Source organism: Hemicordylus capensis, chromosome 2 (assembly GCF_027244095.1).
Source record: "Hemicordylus capensis ecotype Gifberg chromosome 2, rHemCap1.1.pri, whole genome shotgun sequence".
Taxonomy (NCBI): domain Eukaryota; kingdom Metazoa; phylum Chordata; class Lepidosauria; order Squamata; family Cordylidae; genus Hemicordylus; species Hemicordylus capensis.
The window spans coordinates 94,417,298-94,438,288 of NC_069658.1; the positions used below are offsets into that span (position 1 = coordinate 94,417,298).

Genomic DNA, 20,991 nt, shown 5'->3' on the forward strand with positions numbered 1-20,991 from the left:
AGAAAACAAACAAAAATGTGGCTCTTCACCCAGGCTTTTATGTGAGAGTACAGTTTTTACTGCTGCTACTTTGTGTTTTGTATAGGATTTTAAATTTTTAAAATAGAGATATATTGTTTTTATATTTGTAGTTACTATCTGTAAGTTTTGTATTTTAATTGTGCATTTTTAATTATATTGTAAACCGCTTTGGGATTATTTTAATGAAAAGCTGTATAGAAATCGAACAATCAATCAATCGAGTCCTGTTCCTTTCAAATAAATACAGCTATAACCTGTATTTAACATCTCCTTTTTAAAGGGGTCATCTCAATTCAGAGTCGTCTTTGATTTGTGGAAATACGGTATATCAGGTTTATTTCAGACTAAAACGAATTCAGCCTGCCCGACGGAAGTGCGAAATTCACTTTCATTCTCTGGGAACGTGTCAAGTGAAGAGCGAATACTGCAGCGATTCGAAAATGGGGGTGCTGATGATTTCTGCACTTTAGAACTAATCTAGAGTGGGTAGGCAGCACAGAAGAACTATGCAGCGCTGAGTTAAAATGGCACAATCTCTTCCTGTGCTCCTGACTCCTGAGCGCATTAAAAGAATTCGCTCCCCTCCTCTCCCTCCGGCGCTGGAGCTCAGTAGCCGATCCTGCTACGGCTGCTGCTGCTACTATTGGCGGAGGATTGCAACCCAGCAAAGGGAGTGAGAAGTAGATCTCCTCCCAGCTGTCTTGGCGCCGTCAGACATCTCCGAGTCCTCCTCGAAGTCATCGTATCCCCTCCAGGCCTGCTCCACCTCCCGCGCCCGCCTTCCCAAGTCCGACTTAAGCTCAGGCAAGCCACCCAACGGCAGCACCAGCATGGCAGATCCGCTAGCGGCGACACCCCCGGTTACGAAGCAGATCAGCGGCCAAAGTGCCTGGCAGCACATGGAAGAAGAGCCCGTGGAACTCCGAGACGCCTCCCAGCGTTTGGTGGTAGACGCAGCCGGGAAGGAGATTCCTTTCGGGAGCCTCTACAAGGAGCAAAAGGCAATCGTTGTGTTTGTGCGGGTGAGACACAGCAACCCCACCGCGCCCAGCCAGGCGGAGACTCTCCCTGCGTTGTGGCCGGCGGGGTTCCGGGTGGGGTGCGGGGAGCGCTTCGTTTACATCCGAGTGCAAGTTTAGGCACACGGGGCCAATATGTTGGCCAAGGGAACAACATCAAAGCTGCTTAAAGGAGCCCTGAGCGACGGCTGATCCATTCCCAGGCCAGCCTACCTCTGGTAAACAGGAAATCTGACTTTCCATTCGTAACCTGAATCCTAATGGAGAAAGATTATATAAAGAGGCCTTGAAAACGGCGAGTGAAGGAAATCGTGACAATCAAAGCTGCAATCCTTTGCATACTGATTAAATAAATTAATAATAATAATAATAAACAACTTTATTTGTTAGCCACCCCATTACAAATTGTTCTTACAACACAACATTAAAACATGAGATAAAAACACACATCATAACAGACCAAAAGAAGGAGGGGAAAGAAAATACAAAATACAATACAAAAACTTTTTTTTAAAAAAAGCAGTTACCATCAGATCAAAAAATTAAAAGGCCAGAGTGAGCAAAAAAACCCTGACCTGGCATCTAAAAGAACAAAGTGATGAAGCCAGCCAAACCTCACTGGCTTCCACAACCACCAAAAAGGCCCTCTTCCTCATAGCCACCCACCTCACCTCGTTTGGTGGGCACCCAGAGGAGGGCCTCCAAAGAAGGTCTTAAGATCTTGGTTGAGACATATGGGGCAAGGCGCTTTCTCAGGTAACCCAGTCCCAAGCCATTTAGGGCTTTGAAGGTTAAAATCAGCATTTTGAGCTGGGCCTGGAAACGGATTTTGAAGTAAGTCGCACTGACTGACTCAGTGGGACTTACTGAACTCAGGACCCACTGAACTCAGTGGGATTTACTGTCTAGAAGGATTCCTGAGGCTGCGCTCCTTACATGCACTTACTGAGCAGTCCCATTGAAGTCAGTGGGGCCTACTTCAGAGCAAACATACTGTACTTTTCCAAAGAGCAAAGCATGGCTATGCTATAATAAGCGATTGAAAACTAGGCTGCTGGGTGATTAATTAACAGGCATACATTCGCCTATGAATAAAACAGTGGTTCTGAAGGGGAAACGTGGCTTTACGTGATGGATGCACACATGTGGACATCATCTTGGGAGAGGGATCCTCTCCCCTTTGAGAAAGAAGGCAGCATTTCTCTTGCAAGATTATGCCTGCAACCTTGTATTTTTATTTTTAAAATCTTCTTGGTTAATCAGGGTAGTCTTTTTAATCAAAGACTTTCTAATATGTTAATCTGATCAATCGACTAAGTATTACAGCCCAGCTGAAACCAGATTCTCAAGGGAAGTGAAAAGGAAAAGGAAAGGAAAGATTGTGCTGTCAGAGTCAGTGTCAAATCCTGGCGACCACAGAGCCATGTGGTTTTCTTGGTAGAATACAGGAGTGGTTTACCATTGCCTTTCAGCACCTTCCTACATCGCTGCTTCCCAATATAGGAGTTTCCCATATTCTGGAGAACACACCAGCGGGGATTCGAACCAACAGCATCCTGATCTCTAGGCAGGTTGCTTCCCTGCTGTGCCATTGGGTGGTGTAAGGGAAGTGGAACCGCAGTGAAATAGGGAAAAGAGAATGTCAGCATTCCTAATCACTCATAGGCATTATTTACATGGGCCATAGAACATACTTCTGTAGAACCAATTTGGAATCACAGGGAATAGAGAGCATCAGAAATCTCTGTTGGCAGCAGAGACTAATGACAAAGCAGAGGACATGGAACCTGTTGAAATGACAAGGCTGAGGATATTGGCTTTGAGAAAGGATAGCCTAGCAAGTCCTCTTATGGCTCTTACCTTCTCATTCTAATCCATACTTTCCTTCTGCTTACCTCTACCAACTGTTGTGGAGCCCAACACTGAAGTCCTTCAACTTCAACTTCTGCTATTAGGAGGAGGGACAGATTTAATTATACGTAGGCAGCCCTAATTAGTGGGAGAAATGAAAAAGAATTACCTGGATTCTCTTTATCATGCCAGAGATGGGTCTTCCACAACAGTTGGTACAAGACAGCAGAAGGCAGCTGGGGTTGCCACAGGGTAAATTGAGAAGGGAAGGAGGACCAGACCAAAGGAGCAAATGGCATGCAAAAAAGAGCTGTGTAGGAGAAGATGGAACAGGTGGCCAAGGCGACAATTGCAAACAATAGGGCTGGGGTGGCCAAGCTGAGGCTCTGCAGCTGTTGTTGAACTACAACTCCCATCATCCCCATCCACAATGTACTATAGCCCAGCAACAACGGAAGAGCCTCAGCTTCCCCCTCCCCCAGCAACAGAGCATGTTATATTAATTGTCATTCTTTGTCATTTCTGTATTATTACCTTTCCATTCTACTCATTCCCCATAATTCCACCCTTATAAATTTACCCAGCTCCAATTATTTACATAGAACAGCTTGAGAATACACCTTTTTATTGCCTTTCAGTGATTTCACAGGAGCCATTGCATTTCATCCTCTTTCATTTCATCATATGCTGTTATTTTCGAGCCTATTTGCATACAGTTCCTTCTATCTTGCCTTTATTAGGTTCAATTACCATTCTAGCCATCTCAGTCATTCCAGAGTGGCATATGATTATCCTGCCATTAATTCTAGTCTATCCTAATAAATCAAGGACACACTGACTATATTCTAAAATCATTTCCTGGATTGTATGCCCTATTTCCACAAAGCATCTGGTTCTCTTGATCCACAAGAGAGGAAGATAAGGTTTCCGTTCGTTCATTCGTGTTGCCCTGACCTTTTCAGGAACAAGTCTGAATACCACCCACATACACCCAAACTTCCAGTTGTGAAATCTAATGTAGATGGCTTTGTAGCCCCAGCTTTTAAGACTCAATGAATTTACTTATCTACCTTCCCCACTAATTTTAAAACTTAATATTGTATTGCAATTGTGTCCTCTTACATCCCTGATTGGCTCTTTTCAGCATTTCTTGTGTTATGCTTGTAAGGAATATGTGGAAGATCTGGGCAAAGTACCCAAGGCATTTTTACAAGTAAGTAAAACATCAGAAAGTCTTACCGTATTTCAAAATATAATAGGACAATGTTACTGCCTTTATTGCAGTTAGTCTATACTACATACTGTGAGTGTATCCTCCCACATACTTCTTGGCTTTCTTTTTTAGTGTTAGGATGCTACACATCCAGCAGAATGTGATGGTAGAGCAGACTGTACTGCTTCAGGCTGCAGGTAAACGATATCACTTTTGAATATTTCTCTACATAAAAATTCCTAGCACAAAGAAGACAACACATCCAGGCTAAAAATTCCAGCCGAGCTGTCTCCTTACTGTGCTGGTTTTGCATTTGCAACAAATCTTTCATGTATTCAAGAACTGATTGCCTCACCTGCAGTCTAAAGTCATATAGTCCCCTCTACTACCTCATTCCCACCTCATTCTGCTGCATATGCAGACGAAGCTTTAGGAGGTAGACTCCTGAGGTGGTGGAGTGGACTATGGAACTACAGGGTTCAGGAGGGAGATGCCAGTTTTGGATGCTTCTTAACTTCTCTGCGGGTAAAAAGCTAGCCCACAACTGTTCTAGCTAGTTGCCCCGTTGTTGTGCTAGTTTTCTGTTCACAGAGGGAGCATTCATAAATGGTAGCTTCCACCTGCAGTCCAAAGAGGAATAGTCCATTCTGCCACCTCTGAACTCTGCCACTGTATTGGCACCTCATTCTGCTGCAAATATAGACCAGGCCTTAAATATCAGTTGAACATTCTAACAGTGCAGTCCTGGGTACTTGGGGGCAGGTGCCACTGTGTTCAATTGAGCTTCCTCCCACATAAGGATGTGCATAGAACTGCAGCTTAACAAGGCAAAGAATTTGGCTGGCATGAACATGTTCTTCTTGACTTGCAGCCTGATCCTGTCCATGTTTACTCAAAAGTAAGTCCCACTTAGTTCAGTGCAACTAACTCCCAAGAAAATATGTGTAGTCATATAGCCTTGAAAATTCTAATTTACATTTTTCAGACTTCTGAAAGCCACTTAACAGTGTGAGACACTGGTTAATGCAAGTTACAGGTGGCAAATACTACTTGATGGTACATTTTGGAAGAGAGTCCATAAAGTGGTCTTGTTTGCTTCAGCTGCCACTCACTTTAAATTTGTGTGGTTTAATATGGTCCAGTGCCCAACTAGCATTTAACCGTATAACTTGAATTTTCATATTTAATCTTGGCCATTGCTACATACTAATATTTGTGACTTATCATTACAAAGTTGTTGACGTGTTTGTCAAATTGTTATGGCTGCTGGTTTCAACAAATAAAGTCTGTCTGTCTGCCCGTCTATGGTTTTGATCTGAGGGTGCTGAAGAAGTGTTTGTTAGAGCTGAATGGCTGATGATCAGTAGGAAACCAAGCTGTTCATCACCAGCATTACAAAGCTAGCACTACAACTAAAAAACAAACAGACATGTGTCAGCATATCTACTTCCAACACCATTGGCTGACATCCACACTAATGCTGTGTTGGATGAAGTGGAAGGAGAGTTCGTCGCTTCTCTCAGAAGCCCACTCTGCCTCCCAAGGGTCACATGAGGAGGCACAATGGGCTTCAGAGAGAAGAAAAATAGGTAAAAATCACCCCTGCTTAGTAGCACCAGCACAGCGTTAGTCTGGATGTCAGCCAACATAACTTGATTGTAATGCCAGCATACCATCACAGTTTGACCCTGCAGTGCTGTAGTTGCTGTTGAGTTCAGCCCTGAGCTCTTAAAGTGTCAGCACAGTGAGTCATAGTAGTAAGGCTGTAAGTAGCAGTAGCAGTTTGGAGAGTTATTGTCTTTGTATTTCCCCCCTCTCTTTAGAATGCAAATGTCAAACTTGTCATTATTGGACAATCATCACACCACCATATAAAGGTAAGGACAACTGGAAGTTAGTGAGCATTCATAGAAAGATGTGTTCAGTGGTTTAAACTTTAATCTAGCCCACCTCACTTCCTGAGGTTCCTTCCCATCAAGAGCAGACATGGAGGTCATTCATACAATCAAAAACTATGTTCTACATAGGTTTGGGAGCTGTGTACGCTCCCAATTTTTGGATGTTTGGAAGCAAGGTAGGAGGAAAACCTGGGTAGAAGTAATTGTGCAGAAGCAAAGTAGGAGGAAAAGCTACCCAGGGTTTCCTTCTATCTTGCTTCCACACAATCACTTCTACCCAGGTTTTCCTCCTACCTTGCTTCCACACAACCAACAATTGGGAGCACATACAGCTCCCAAACCTACATAGAACATAGTTTTTGATCGTGTGAATGACCTGATGTACCTACATGTATGTATACACTGCTGAGAAGAGCTTTGCTAATTTTGTCCATACTCCACCACAGCTTCAGCTGTTACACCAATGGCATCCATGCTTGGGAAAGGATCAAAATGAGGTTAATAACACTTATTGCATCAGAGCAGGTTCATCCAATTTAGTTATTGCAGTATTTTAAAAGCAATTTCTGATGCATAATTAAAGGCTGATTTTCCAAGTTTGTGACTGCAGCTAAATTTAAGTAGTGCAGTTGATTATGAAGCGGGGAAAGACTACTTCTAGAAAGCCTGGGTTTGGTATATATAATTATTAAACTACTTACATGTGAGTAAGTGTAATTGATTTCAACTGGATTTGCTTTTAAGTGACTTTGGGGCAAAGTAGATGTTATCTAAAAAATGATTTGCACCTATTCTAATGAACACTTGACTCGAATGCACACCTTTCAGTGATCAGGATGAACTGCATTTTAAATGCTGAGCCAGAAGATTTCAAAATGAGAATCACACCTAGATTCTACTTTAAGCACATTGACTTTGAAATTAGTTACTTGTTAGTGGAACATGCCCGAGTATGCATGCTTAAGACTATAGCTATGCGGTGCAGTCCTGCGCACATATACTCAGAAGAAAATCCCACTGAATTCAAAGGGATCTGTTCTCTAATGTTTAGAACTGCAGTCTTTTCCAGGAGGTATAAAAGACTTCCCAGTGTATTTTCTATTGAAATGTATGTATGTTTCTTGCAGCCATTTTGCCACTTGACAGGTTATTCTCATGAAATGTATGTAGATCCCAAGAGGGAGCTGTATAGAACACTTGGCATGAAAAGAGGAGAAGCATTCGTTACATCAGGTGGGCAGTGCTATCCATGGTAAACGTTCTAGACAACAGCACAAAAAGTCATCAATAATCATGTAAAGATTTGTAGACTTCACATTGAAGTCATCCACACAATCAAAAACTGTGTTCTACCTGAATTTGGGAGCTCCCAATTTTCAGTTGTGTGGAAGCAAAGTAGGAGGAAGAGCTAACCAGGTTTTCCTCCTACCTTGCTTCTATAAAATCACTTCTACCCAGGTTTTTCTCCTATCTTGCTTCTATACAACTGAAAATTGGGAGCACACATAGCTCCCAACCCAGGTAGAACACAGTTTTTGATTGAATTAGTTCATTATTTCCTTACACATATATATAAGATCATAATTCATGGGAAGGACCATGGCTCACTGGAAGCACATCTGGTTTGCATGCAGGTGGTCCCACATTCAATCCCTGGCATCTCCAGGTAGGACTGGAAGAGACCCCAGCCTGAAACCTTGGAGAGCTGCTTTCAATCAATGTAGACAATACAAAGCAAGATGGATCAGTGGTCTGACTTGGTATAAGACAGCTTCCTATGTTCCTGTATTCCATACCCTGCTGGGACATGTATTCATTTTCCTGTCCTTGTCCCACTGGGGTGCACATCTTCTTTCCTACCCTGGCATGAGCTTGGAACATCCCTGCCACCACTGTGTAGTTTGGTGGCATGGTCTGATAGTGCTCACACGTTATCGCCACCGTCTCAGCAGTGTGGCCTGAGAATACAGTGCCCCACCAGCAGATGGGGAAGGCATTATAGTGCCCTTTAGGCAGCAAGGTATCTTGGACTGCCCTTAGGTGATAGCATTTCTGCCCTGGTTGCATATGAATGGGAGACTTGATGTGTGAACACTGTAAGATATTCCCCTTAGGGGATAGAGCCACTGTAGGAAGAACAGAAGGTTCCACGTTCCCTTCCTGGTATCGCCAAGATAGGGCTGAGAGAGATTCCTGCCTGAAACCTTGGAGAAACTGCTGCCAGTCTGGGTAGACAATACTGAGCTAGATGGACCTATGGTCTGACTCAGTATATGGCAGCTTCCTATGTCCCTATGTCAATAGCCAGACTGTCAACATAAGAACAACAAAGAAGGGCTCTCTCTGCTGGAGTTGACCCAAAGCCCATCAAGTCCAGCATCTTGCTTCCCACAGTGGCCATCCAGATGCCTTTGAGAACCCCATGAACAGGGCATGAAGGCTACAGACCTCCTGTTGTTGCTCTCCAATACCTGGTATTCAGTAGCTTACTGCATATGCCTCTGGGAAGCCCACAAGTGGGGCATGAAGGTAATAGCTCTATTCTGTTGTTTTCAGTTGGTATTCACAGACATACTGAAGTTCTCACAATCAGCGAGAAGAGCATCTTCCGGGTCTGCGGGGAGAGTAGGCTTAGCCCGCTCTCCCCGCAGATGATCCAAAGGCAGCCCTGGGCAGCTGGATCGGCCCATGACTGCCGGCTCTGTCGCGGGGGCTGCGGGGAATGGGGTTGACATGACCCCCGGAAGTTCCAGGATGCCCCACACGAGCGTGCGGAGTATCCTGGAGAGACCCCTGCGCCCAGGAGGCTGCTTATAACACATGAGCAAAAGGATGAGGTTAATGGAGTGCTCGTTTACCTCATTTAAGGGGAGGTGTATTTATGGAGGCTAGCTGCCAAGAGCCGCGCGTCTCCCGTTACAGCTACAGCCCACTTTTGGGCGATCGTGAGAATAGCCTCACTGCCTTTTAGCATGGAGTTTGGTTTATCATTAACAGGTACTAATTGGTAAATACTACTCCGGTAAATTGCTTCCCTAGGAATTTGTGAACTACAGAGCTCTAGGTTATACCCTAGAATTACAGGGAAACAATTTACATACATAACATATCCACATATTATTTTCCATCAGTGTACAAGGTGCATGAATCTATTGCCAAAATAATCCATTGACTGGAAAATGTAATGTATGGATTGGCCTTAAAATCTGGAGATTGCAGACTTCATTAAAAGAAAAGGGCCAAAAATGATCTTTTGTAGGGTTATAAATATGGAAAAAGAAATCAATCTTTTCTTCCTCACTCCCCAGTTGCTGGCTATCATACAGTTATTTTCTTGCTTTCTCTCTCTTCTCTTCTCTTGCTCTCCTCTTTCTTCACTTGCTTTTCATTCCCCTCCAAGAGATTCAATTACTGACATCTCTTAGTAGGGCTGCCTGGAACCCTGGAAAGCTGCTGCCAGTCAGTGATGGCAATACTAAGCTAGATGGAGCAATGGTCTGACAGCTTTATATGCAGCTTTATATGCTGTTTGCTAGATGGACACTTACTGGATACTCAAACAGTCTGAGTCTACACATTTACTTGCAAATAAATCTATCCTATACCATAAAAGCCTTCGGCGTGCGGCCGTGCTGCCCGTGTCTTTTTGGCCCATTCTGGGCATGCGCGGAGCGGAGCGCATGCCCAGATCGGGCCAAAAAGATATGGCCGCCCAGAGACGGGCGGCCATGTTGGCTCTAAGCAGGGAAAGGCGGCGGTGGCAGGAAGGACTGGCCCTGCTGCCGGAGAAGCCTGGCCCCGCTCACGGCAGCGGCGGCCGCCGAGAAGACTGGCCTTGCTGGCGGTGGTGGCGGCCGCCGAGAAAACTGGCCCCACTGGCGGCGGTGGTGGCCGCCGAGAAAAATGGCCCTGCTGGCGGTGGCCGCCAAGAAAAATGGCCCCTGGCTGGCGGCCGAGAGGAGGAAGAAGGGGGGGCCTGATCCAGCGCCCCGGACCGACCGGGCGCTCTACAAACGGGCGGGCGGCACAGCAGCGGGATGTACGCCCGCCCCCTTCCCTGCCATGTCTCTGCTCTGCAAAAGCGTTTTGGAAGGAAGCCTTCTGCGCGTGCGCGCGCAGAAGGCTTCCTTCCAAAACACTTTTGCAGAGCAGACACACGGCAGGGAAGGGGGCGGGTGGGAGTACATCCTGCTGCCGCGCTGCCCACCCGTTTGTAGAGCGCCCGGTCAGTCCGGCCCGAGACTTAAGGGGGCGGCAGCTGCAGGGGGCTTCAAGCACGGGAGGGGTAAGTAAAGCCCCCCCGCCCTAAATAGAACCCACCACCCCCATGCCGAAACAAAACCACCCCAAGTCCGGGGGACTGGGCCCGCTGGCAGCCCAAGGTGAGGCTGAGAGCAGCACCCCCCCCCACTAGAGCCCGTTATTGAAACGGGCTTAAAAATACTAGTGGATTATAACTGAATGACTTACAAGTAACTAGAACAAGTTTGCAACCAAAAGTGCATATAAAGTGTTTAAGCTTAAATTCTCAAAGCAAATGTGCTTCTTCGTCTTCTGTGTTGTACCATTTTAGCGCAGAGCCCTCATGTAAAATCCAGCTTGCTATCAGGAAGCATTAAGAGCATGTGGAGAGCAATGGCTAGCCCCGCATTTGATTTCCAAGGAGATCCAGCTCAGCAGGGAGGTACTTTGATTTTAGGCCCAGGTAAGGCTGCTTGTTAAAAGCTTTCAGTAGTTATGCTACAGGATGTCTACTCTTTCCTGCTGATACTTCTCAGGATCCTCAAGGAAAAAGAAGCTTATATTACACAGTAAGCAATGGAAATGTTACTCTGTATTTCTCACTTCTTTACATAAAGGCAGGAAAGTCAGACTGTTGGTCCATCTGTCTTTTGTTTTAAAGGTCAGCAGTGATTTTCTCAGTGAAATCTTAGATGGAAGAGGCTCCAACATGCCATCTGCAGAACACTGTAAGATATTCCCCTTAGGGGATAGAGCCACTCTAGGAAGAGCATCTAAGTTCCAAGTTCCCTCTCTGGCATCTCCAAGATAGGGCTGAGAGAAATTCCTGCCTGCAACCTTGGAGAAGCCGCTGCCTGTCTGTGAAGACAATACTGAGCTAGATGGACCAATAGTCTGACTCAGTATATGGCAGCTTCCTATGTTCCTATGTTAATTGGCTATTTCTGGCTGTGATCAAAAGGGCTGCATGTACATGTAGTGCTCTGTGTGTATGTGGGGGCTTTACTGCCTCCTTTCTGCTATCCCCCACCCACAAAAGCCATTCCTGAGCAGGCAGGGCCCTTCTATGAGGCAAGGTGAGGCATCACCTTGGGGGTGGAGAAGGGTACAGGGGGTGGCAAGTACCACACTACCATCCACTGACTCCGCCCTTCCTCCTGCGGAGGTATGCAGTTCATTTCCCCCTCTTCTTCCACTTGGGCACACCTCTTCTTTCCCATCCCCCAAGGGGAAGCTAGGAGCACTCCTGGTGCCATTCCCTGGCTTGGTGGCATAGACTGAGAGTACTCAAGTGTCACAGCCTCTGTCCTTGGCAGCGTGGTCTGAGCATGCTATGCCCGACACCGGCTTGGAGGCACACTTTACTTTACTTACTGACAGATTTATTTTATTTATTTATCTGGTTATTCATTTATCTGACATATTTGTATACCTCCCACAACCAATGTCTCTAGTGGTTTACAACTATAAAACAAACCAAGAAATTTTAACCATTAAAACATAAGAAATGTGTCTTTATAGTTGTTTCCTAAAAGCCAATGGAGCAGCGCTAATCTCAGCAGGAAGTGCATTCCTTTTTTTAAAAAATAGAATTTTTTTACTTTTTTTACATTAAAGAATGAATAAAGGAAAGATACATCAGTTCATTCCACAGCCCTGGGGCAACTACAGAGATAGCTGTAGATTGGAGAGCTGCTGTATTGTCCTTCACCTCAGGCAGCAAAATTTATTTACTTTTATTATTTACTTTTAATTTATTTTTACATTTATATCCCACTCTTCCTCCAAAGAGCCCAGAGCAGTGCACATGGTTATGTTTGTCTTCACAACAACCCTGTGAGATAGATTAGGCTGAAAGATAAGTGACTGGCCTAGAGTTACCCGGTGAGTTTCATGGCTGAATGGGATTTGAACCCGGGTCTCCCTGGTCCAAGTCCAACACTCTAACTCTAACCACTGCACTACACTGATATGTTTTAGAGCATCCCTATTCCTGAGGGTTATATGATATAGTGTAGGGAGTTGCTGCTGAGTGATATTAGCAACCTCATGTGTGTACATGAAAGTGTTTTCTGCAGATAAATGCATAGACCTCTTGCAGTAAGATCCATGGGTCTTCCTTTGAGGAAGTGTATGTGTAGCAGGCATAAAAAGTGATATTTTGTCATTGGAAAAAATGCAGTGATCTCCTCAAACCCACTAGTGGTTCCATTGCACTTCTGAGTGTTTGTAAGGTATGTGTTATGTGGTTAGAAGTCCATTGCACTTCTGAGTGTTTGTAAGGTATGTGGTTATGCAAGTGTCATGCATACCAGTGGGTGGTGCATTGACCATCATTCCCACATTATTTTTTTAAAATGTGGGACTAGAGGGAGAATCTAATGAATATGAATCTAATGAATAATGAGTATGGTATTTTGTCAACAGGAAAGTAAAACTATGGCTGATGTGTAAGTTTTTATTATTGAATTTAGCATCTTGCCTTCTTCCCATACTGATATTGCATTGAAAATACCATAACCCTTGTCAAAATCCAACACTCTGGCCACTATACCACCCTAGCAGTAATAGGGGGGAAATGTGATGATGGAAGAATATGTTGCACAGCTGAGCATTAACAGTGTTGTATTTAATTTTGTTCCAGGTAATGAAATCCACTTTGCACACTTTGACAGGAATAGGTTGGATCATGCTCCCATTAACAGTATTTTGCAGCTTGCAGGAGTTCAAACAGTAGACTTCAGCAGCAGAGCTCAGATTATTGATGTGTGACTTGTCAGAAGAAGAAAAATCCAGGTGGCAAGTTAAATGATACACAGCAACACGCCCCCTTCCAGTAAATCACCAGGGGAGAGATTACTGTAACATCACTCAATGGAAAATCCCTGGCTACTGAGTAAACAGGTTTCCAACAGTTGAGTAAAGGACTTCACACTTAGGTTGTATTCACGAAAACAATATATAGGCTATGATGCATTTGACAAGAAACCACGTTTAAAGCAGCTGCACAAAAAGGTACTTTATGCATTGCAATATATTTATTTTAAAAGAAACCTACTGTTTAAAATAGATGCACACATGCCATATGAGAATTTGTAAATTTTACAGCCAGTTCCCAATATTCTATTTCTTTGTTGTGCTCTAGCAGTGGGCCAGTTTGGACAAAACTCCAACTGGCCAGTCCTAACCACATGGTGAACCACATCGCACATCCTCCCCCTTCCCATCCAGGTATTTCATCTATGTGTTGAGGGATGAGTCCAATGAATTGCTCCTCTGCGCACAATTAGGCACATGCCCAATGTGTGGGAGACATACGCACCCACATTCCTGCCCCACATGACTGTGAGGGCTCTTCAAAATGTTAACTGGATTGGCCCAAGGCACGCTGGAATGTGATATTTAAACAAGAAAGAAGGTCACCTGTCAGTGGGATTCTGGGCATGACTTGTCCTTACCTCTGTGGATGTCTGGCTTTCGGCAGGGATCCCCAAATGAAGACATCAAGTTATATTTGTTGTTAGTCCCAAGACATAGGCCCAGAATAGATCAATCTGTTATACCTCTTTCCTGGATTATTCTCCTGGGATACCAGGTACCTTTGGTTTCATAGACCCCTATTCCTGTCTACATCTAGGTTTGCCAGTGAAAATCCAGTGTGGGTAAGGTAACACGTATTGTTCAGGCATTATATTACCCATTGATGCTATACTTGAGTACAGTGTCCACAGAAGTGTGTCTGTAAGCCCCGCTCCTTTACTGATGTGCCCTGGAAAAACCCTGCTACTCCCACTCGCCACACTTGCAGTGTTTGTGTCTTCAACACTGCAAAGCATAATCATGTTGGGGGAGGGGCAGAACCGTCAGACTACACTCACTCTGCAATTTAAACACTACTTTAAAATAGCATTTGGACACACACACACACACACACACACACACACACACACACACACACTATGCAGATCTGGATGGTGCACCAGATGGGGAAGATGGGGAAAACTTTATAAAGTGGTATTTAAATTGTGCAGCAAGGATGGTTCAGATGTTGGAGCTTTGCATGGTGTAATGTGGTGGTAGGACGGCATGCCAGTGGCAGGAGAAATGTGCAGGCACACACTGCTCCCCATGTGATTTGGTGTGCCAGTCAGGCAGTAACATCCAAATTGGCCCCATTAGTCTGTCAAGTGCCATGAAGCTGTTCACTGGTTTTGCTGCACAGAAAAACATGATTATTATTACAAATATTTATATATCGCTTTTTAACAAAAAGTTATCAAAATGGTTACATAGCAACATGACTACCCCTCTGGGAGTTGAGTATATTTTGTATGCATTTGAGCTTTGCATAAAAATGTATTGTGCATTTTCTGCACTGCTGTTCAAATTATTTCCCTCTGCCTACCTGTGTATGTGAGCCACCTAATGGCGCAGCAGGGGAAATGACTTATCAAGCCAGAAGCTGCCAGTTTGGATCCCTGCTGGTATGTTTCCAAGACTATGGGGAACACCTATATTGGGCAGCAGCGATATAGGGAGATGCCGAAAGGCATCATCTCATACTGCGTGGGAGGAGGCGATGGCAAACCCCTCTTGTGTTCTACCAAAGACAACCACAGTGCTCTGTGGTCACCAGGAGTTGAAACTGACTCGATGGCACACTTTCCCTTACCTTTACCTATGTATGTATGTATCTGCCTACTGAGGATAACTTCATACATCTGATGAAGTGGACCCTATTTCATGAAAGCATATGCCATAATAAATCTGCTGGTCTAACATGCCACAAGACTCCTGTTTGTTTTTGCTGTAACAAAGCTACCCAGCTGGAATATATGCTTTAACCATGGATGTTTAAAAAGGAAACTAAATAATGTGATGTTAATATCCAGCAGATGGCAGACTTGTCCCAAAAGGAACCAGAGAAAGCAAACCGTTAGCTGTTGAGGTGCTTCCAGAGGAGGGCTGGTGCTAACATCCTGGTTTGAAACCATGAGACAAGATCTCTGGAAATTATGGGGCTGGCTTCCAAGTAGTTGTCATTAGCACCAATGCATACCTATTTAAACTGCTTCTCAACTGCCTCTATTGTAGTTGTTTACAGTGAGGACATTATAACCAGCAAGAAATATATATTTCAATCTGTGAAAACAACTGCTGTTCTAGAGCTATTCTGATTTTATTTTTTCCCCTACCTGGCTTTTCCCATGGACTGTGCTGCTTGTTCTCAATAGAGATTCAAGATTTAACCATGTTTGGATTTGAATTCTATATGCAGTACCTTTGTTCATATTATTTTGTTTTTAGAGAAACATTTAATATTGAACAAGAATTATTTAGGAAAAAATAGTTAGGAAGAATGGCTATAAATTCCCAATGGATCAATCTAGGAAAAATAAATTTGAGAAAGGGTTATATGTACTTAAAGTTCCTTATGTGACTGATAGATTTATGTGGCAAACACAAAAGATCCTGAGAAAACATGGCTTGAAAGCTAATGTTATTTGTACAATACTTATGACTTTAAAACAGCATCTGGTTAAGTCCTGAATTTACGATAGTGAGTGTGAAATGGATTGTGTGATTTGTGAGAAAGATGAAGGCTGGTTAAGGGAATAGTGTACAAGATTATATGTATGGAATGTGAGGAATTTTAAACTGGGGAAACAGGGAGACCCCTGTTAAAAAAGGTATAAAGCACCCTGAGCCATTTTTGGAAGGACAGTATAGAAATCAAATAAATAATAAATATAAATATTAAGAACATTTAACAGATATGCAATACAGTGGGTATAGGAAAGAATCACCCCCTTTGATAGACCTTAAATTCTGGTTCCCTTACATCCTGAAATGAAAACACAAAGAAAATTCCCTTCACCAGCTGTACTTATCCAATGCAACCTATAACATCCAACTGAAAAACATCACAATTACAGTCCAGAAAAAGTGTCAGAAATAAAAAACAAGAATTACTGAGATTGAAAAAGGATCACCCCCCCCCCAATGTCAATATTTTGTTGAACCACCTTTTGCTTTAATAACAGCCTTGAGTCTGTTGGGATACTTCTCTATCAACCTTGCACATCTGGACGGAGCAATATTTGCCCACTCCTCCATACAGAACTGTTCAAGTTCGGTCACATTGGATGGTAGGTGTTGGTGGACTGCTATCTTCAAATCTCTCCACAGATTTTCTATGGGATTTAGGTCTGGGCTCTGACTGGGCCACATGAGGACGTTCACTTTTTTCTCCTTCAGCCACTGTGTGGTCAATTTTGCTGTGTGCTTCAGATCGTTGTCATGTTGAAAGGTGAATCTTCTGCCCATCCTCAACTGTCTGGCAGAGGGTAGCAGGTTTTCTTCCAGAATCTGACGGTATTTTGCCCCATCCATTTTTCCTTCTACCCTAACGAGAGCCCCAGTCCCTGAGGCAGAGAAACACCCCCACAACAGGATGCTGCCACCTCCATGCTTCACTGTAGGTATGGTGTGTTGTGGATGGTGAGCTGCGTTGGATTTACGCTAGGTGTACAGTTTGGTGTTGAGGCCAAATAGTTCAATCTTGGTCTCATCTGACCATAAGACCTTTTTCCATTTGGCATCAGAATCTTCAAGGTGCCTTCTGGCAAAGCTCAAACGAGCTTTAATGTGGCCTTTCTTGAGAAGTGGCTTTCTCCTTGCGACCCTCCTGAACAAGCCACATCTGTGGAGCGCTCGTGAAATTGTTGTCACATGCACAGAACAACCACTCTTTGCCATGAAGTCCTTTAACTCCTTCAGAGTGGCCATTGGCCTCTTGGTAACCTCTCTTACCAGTTTCCTCCTTGCTCTTCCATCCAGTTTGGAGGGCCGACCTGATCCAGGGAGGATAGCAGTCCACCAACACCTACCATCCAATGTGACCGAACTTGAACAGTTCTGTATGGAGGAGTGGGCAAATATTGCTCCGTCTAGATGTGCAAGGTTGATAGAGAAGTATCCCAACAGACTCAAGGCTGTTATTAAAGCAAAAGGTGGTTCAACAAAATATTGACATGGGGGGGGGGTTTGATCCTTTTTCAATCTCAGTAATTCTTGTTTTTTATTTCTGACACTTTTTCTGGACTGTAATTGTGATGTTTTTCAGTTGGATGTTATAGGTTGCATTGGATAAGTACAGCTGGTGAAGGGAATTTTCTTTGTGTTTTCATTTCAGGATGTAAGGGAACCAGAATTTAAGGTCTATCAAAGGGGGTGATTCTTTCCTATACCCACTGTATAATAAAGATTGATTGAAATCCTGGGCAAACATATGAAGGAAAAACATGAAGGAAGAGTTGCACTAACAAAGGTGTGTATTTTGGCTACTGAAGCAAATACTGTGAAACATAAGATTAAAGAGGCTATATATATTGAACAATTACATCCATTAATGTTAAGGAGGAAATGAAAGAAGCAATGAATTTTATTGGCCAGTAACAGGTAAAGTATAACAAAAAGCGGGGGGATTATCAAGGTGTCTTAAGTTGGAGCTGCTTTATGGATAGCCCTTGAACTCTACATGGATTTTGTTCAGTTTCCTATGCAGAAGAGAAGTAGTACTATTCAGACCTTGTATTTACATACAGGTATCCAAACACATGTACATGTTTTTCTGTGAATGACTGTACATGCCTTCATTTAAAAAGTGAACAGGCCCCTCAAATGCAGGATACTGATATGGGCCACTGTGAAAAACAGGATGCTGGACTACATGGGCCTTGGGCCTGATCCAGCAGGGCTGTTCTTATGATATGAAAAGTACCACTGTACATACGGTGCCAGGGGCGTAGCTAGGGGAGAGGGGGCACTGTTCACCCCTCTCTGCGGTGGGCCCTCAGAGTGAGGGAGATAATGAAGAGAATAGGGAGCTGGGGGGGGCCTCAGGAGCTGGGGGCCCCAGGTTCTTTGAACCCATCCGCTCAATTATAGCGGCACCCCTGCGTTTAATAAGAGATCTGCATGTGCCTATTGTAAAGACTGTACACGTCTGTTGAACGTGGACGTGTAGGGCTAGTGTCTTCCATACAAGTTTTGTGCGACGCGTTGAAACCGATTCCAAGAAAGTCACTTCGGGTTCCACTTACACCAGTTTGAAATCGCAGCGTGTTTCTAGGCAATACGGAGCTTTAGTCCACCCAGTATCATCTGACCTGTTTTCCATCTCCCATTTTCTGGAGACCAACTCAAAAGCTTTCTTTGCTAATCTACAGAACAGGAGGGAGTCGATCTTTCCATCGCGAGGAGCTGGACAGAGAAGAATGCACCCCTGGGAAACGCTTGAGGGGGGTGATCTCTGGAATCGAATCCCTGGAGAAGAACGGCAGCGCCTGATCCGCCTTGAGAGCTCTCCCCCTTTGTCCGTGACGCAGGTGTTCAGGTGTCTCACTATGACATCACCCAGGCCGAGACTCTGTGACTGTGACGTCACACCTCCCAGGCCCAATGAGCGGCGGGCGGGAGGGGGAGACCGAATGACGAGGGAGAGAGCAGTGACTGAGAGCGGGAGCAGCGGTGGCAGGCGGCAGCTTGGGAGTCGACGGGGGCGGCGCTTCGGAAGGCGACCGAAGCCTCCCCCAACTCCTCCTCCCCCCCCTTGGGCGGCTGGAGCCCCTGTCGGGGGAGAAGCGGCGGGGATGAGCCCGGGTGCCTTGCAGCCGCCGCCTCCGCTGCCGCCGCCGCCATGAAGCGGAAGACCTCGGCGGCGGGGGGTCGGCGACACTCGGCCCCGGCGTTGCCAGCCACGCCGACACCGGCGGTCAAGAAAACTCGCAGCTCCGCCACGTTCCCGATGGTGAGCGAGGACGAGGAGCAGCAGCCCCGCCGCCTCCTCCGACGGGAGACCTGCCTGCAGATCACAGGTGAGAGGGAGAGAAGAGGGCCAGCTGCGGCAACAAAGCACGGGGGCTCGGGCTCGGGCTCGTGGGGGCGGGGGCGGGAAGGAGTTTGTCCTAAGAAGCGGGGTGAGTTGCCTGCTTGTCCCGTGGGAAGGCATGGCATGGGCGATTGTTCCAGGGGGGACATCTAGACAGCCACACGACGAAGGGGGTGTGTGAGCCACCAACTTCCACCGCGATTCTAACTTGTAAACAAACCTCGCGGATTTCTATTCAGTTACTGTCAAATGAAGTGTGCCTTCGTGGCCCAGATATGAAGCAGCAGCTTTCATGATGGCAGATTGACTTCAGTGTGCGTATGTTCATGTGCATTCGGAGAGATGCGTGCATCATACTCGGTTTGGGGTTGTTATTTGTTTCTAAAGGCTTCTGGATTTTGTTTTGTTTCGTTGGTAAAAAGATCTCTCCCCCCACGCCTCCACATCATCTTTGCAGAGAGCTGGATTAAAATCTAAATTTAAAAAATGCAGGAGAAGGCTTTTAATTCGTCTGATACGTTTTTTCCAGGCGTTAGGGGTATGCAAATACGTCAAACATTTCTCTCTCTCTCTCTTTTTCCTGATTACCGATCAAATCTTGCAATGCTGTTCCCTACCTTCTCTTTGAAGGTTAGGGAATCAGGGGAAATGTTCGACTGGTTGTGGGTGCTTGTGAGAAACTGCTGCTTCCTCTGAGTTGGTATGCCAGTATGGGAAACAATGCTTCTTTTTGTTGCCTGCTCCACTGATACTTGTTTCTTTTCTTTTATGACAACAGAGTCTTGACATAAAGATTCCAGGTTGCTTCCCTGCTAGTCCTATGTTGTGGGTTTACTCTTGGAATTGTGGTGAAAAGAATCCTGAAGTTCGTTCTGGACTTTGGGGGAATATTGTTAGTTACAACAGATCACTGTGAACAGAATAAATTATGCTAGATTGTTACTGCATCTTCCTACCTTAAAGATGTTTAAACTTGTAAATTAGGCCATGATGCTCAATCTTTGATGTTTTAAGGAGACAAAGTAATGATCAACTAGAGTGTTTTAGCTGAATTAGCTAAATTCAAGATTTAGCTCAAGATTGTTGCAAACCGGTCCCAGCCATTCGTGTTGGATAGATGAAAAATCATCACTATAGGGCAGCACTACTGATCGATTGATGAGCTTTCTTGTTTCTTCAGCCTTTTCCTACCAATGTTATTTATTGTGCTGATGCATATATTTTAGATCAGTGCAAAAGAGTTGGATAAATAAGTGATTTAAAACAATAATTTAACTTGTAACTTAATTTTTAAACATAAAAAACTAATAGTCTCTTTAAAATAATCTGGATTCAGATGAAATCTCATCTATAATACAAACATGTTAAAATCTGCACTCATTGGGTTTGATCCAAAGGGATGCTTGTGCAAGGAGGGGGTCCCTGATTTCCATGGATTGCCCCATCCAGATTCCCCCCTCCAGTGGTGGTGCCTCCCGTGCACCACTTCCCACATATTCCAGAAGGTTCCTCCAGTGCTCAGGAGCAGCTTTGCGGGGATGAAGTGAGAAGAAGGCAGGAAAACCCCATTCTGAGAATGCAACACTGTAATGCATAGATAACTTTAATACAGTTGAAGACCAACAACATAACAAACAGTACACAGCAGGAAACACTGTGTATAGTTGTCTGATCTAACCCCACCATTTCTTAAAACTGAAACTGTGACCTATCAAACACATTATGGCCTCTATTTCTATGTACAAGAAAGAACCAGGGACAAAAACTTTTCTGCTTCTTTAGATCATACATGATCAATATGACTATATATACTGTAGCTATTATGGTGCGAGCTATCAATATTTAAGTTCTCCA

The 20,991-nt window shown here is 44.5% G+C and overlaps 2 protein-coding genes across 11 annotated transcripts in view; both read left to right on the plus strand.

Moving 5' to 3' along the window:
- Positions 1-680: 680 nt before the first annotated feature.
- Positions 681-15,021, plus strand: PRXL2C (peroxiredoxin like 2C). Of its 2 annotated transcripts, XM_053298778.1 has the most exons (7): positions 681-1,043; positions 4,036-4,104; positions 4,976-5,002; positions 5,928-5,981; positions 7,130-7,235; positions 10,576-10,707; positions 12,889-15,021. In XM_053298778.1, the coding sequence occupies exons 1-7, from the start codon at positions 852-854 to the stop codon at positions 13,014-13,016; spliced, it is 708 nt and encodes a 235-aa protein (XP_053154753.1). In that variant the 5' UTR covers positions 681-851; the 3' UTR covers positions 13,017-15,021. The 2 variants fall into 2 exon arrangements, with proteins under 2 accessions (XP_053154753.1, XP_053154754.1); XM_053298779.1 differs by lacking the exon at positions 4,976-5,002.
- A 3,732-nt stretch (positions 15,022-18,753) lies between these two features.
- Positions 18,754-20,991, plus strand: part of CDC14B (cell division cycle 14B) — a 78,644-nt gene continuing 76,406 nt past the window's right edge. For all 9 annotated transcript variants that reach the window (XR_008315505.1, XR_008315507.1, XR_008315506.1 and 6 more), the window contains exon 1: positions 18,754-19,123. Coding sequence is in view for 6 of the 9 variants with exons in the window: in XM_053292381.1 (XP_053148356.1) it covers positions 18,946-19,123 (178 nt within the window). In the remaining 3 variants the exon portion in view is untranslated. The remainder of the gene's footprint in view (positions 19,124-20,991) is intronic.

What these genes read in the sequence shown, in the direction of transcription:
- PRXL2C (XM_053298778.1), top strand. Translation starts at nt 852, where the DNA reads ATGGCAGATCCGCTAGCGGCGACACCCCCGGTTACGAAGCAGATCAGC. An exon ending in CTGTCCATGTTTACTCAAAA is followed by an intron (nt 5,003 to 5,927) that starts GTAAGTCCCACT and finishes CCCTCTCTTTAG; the next exon opens with AATGCAAATGTCAAACTTGT. An exon ending in AGAAGCATTCGTTACATCAG is followed by an intron (nt 7,236 to 10,575) that starts GTGGGCAGTGCT and finishes GTACCATTTTAG; the next exon opens with CGCAGAGCCCTCATGTAAAA.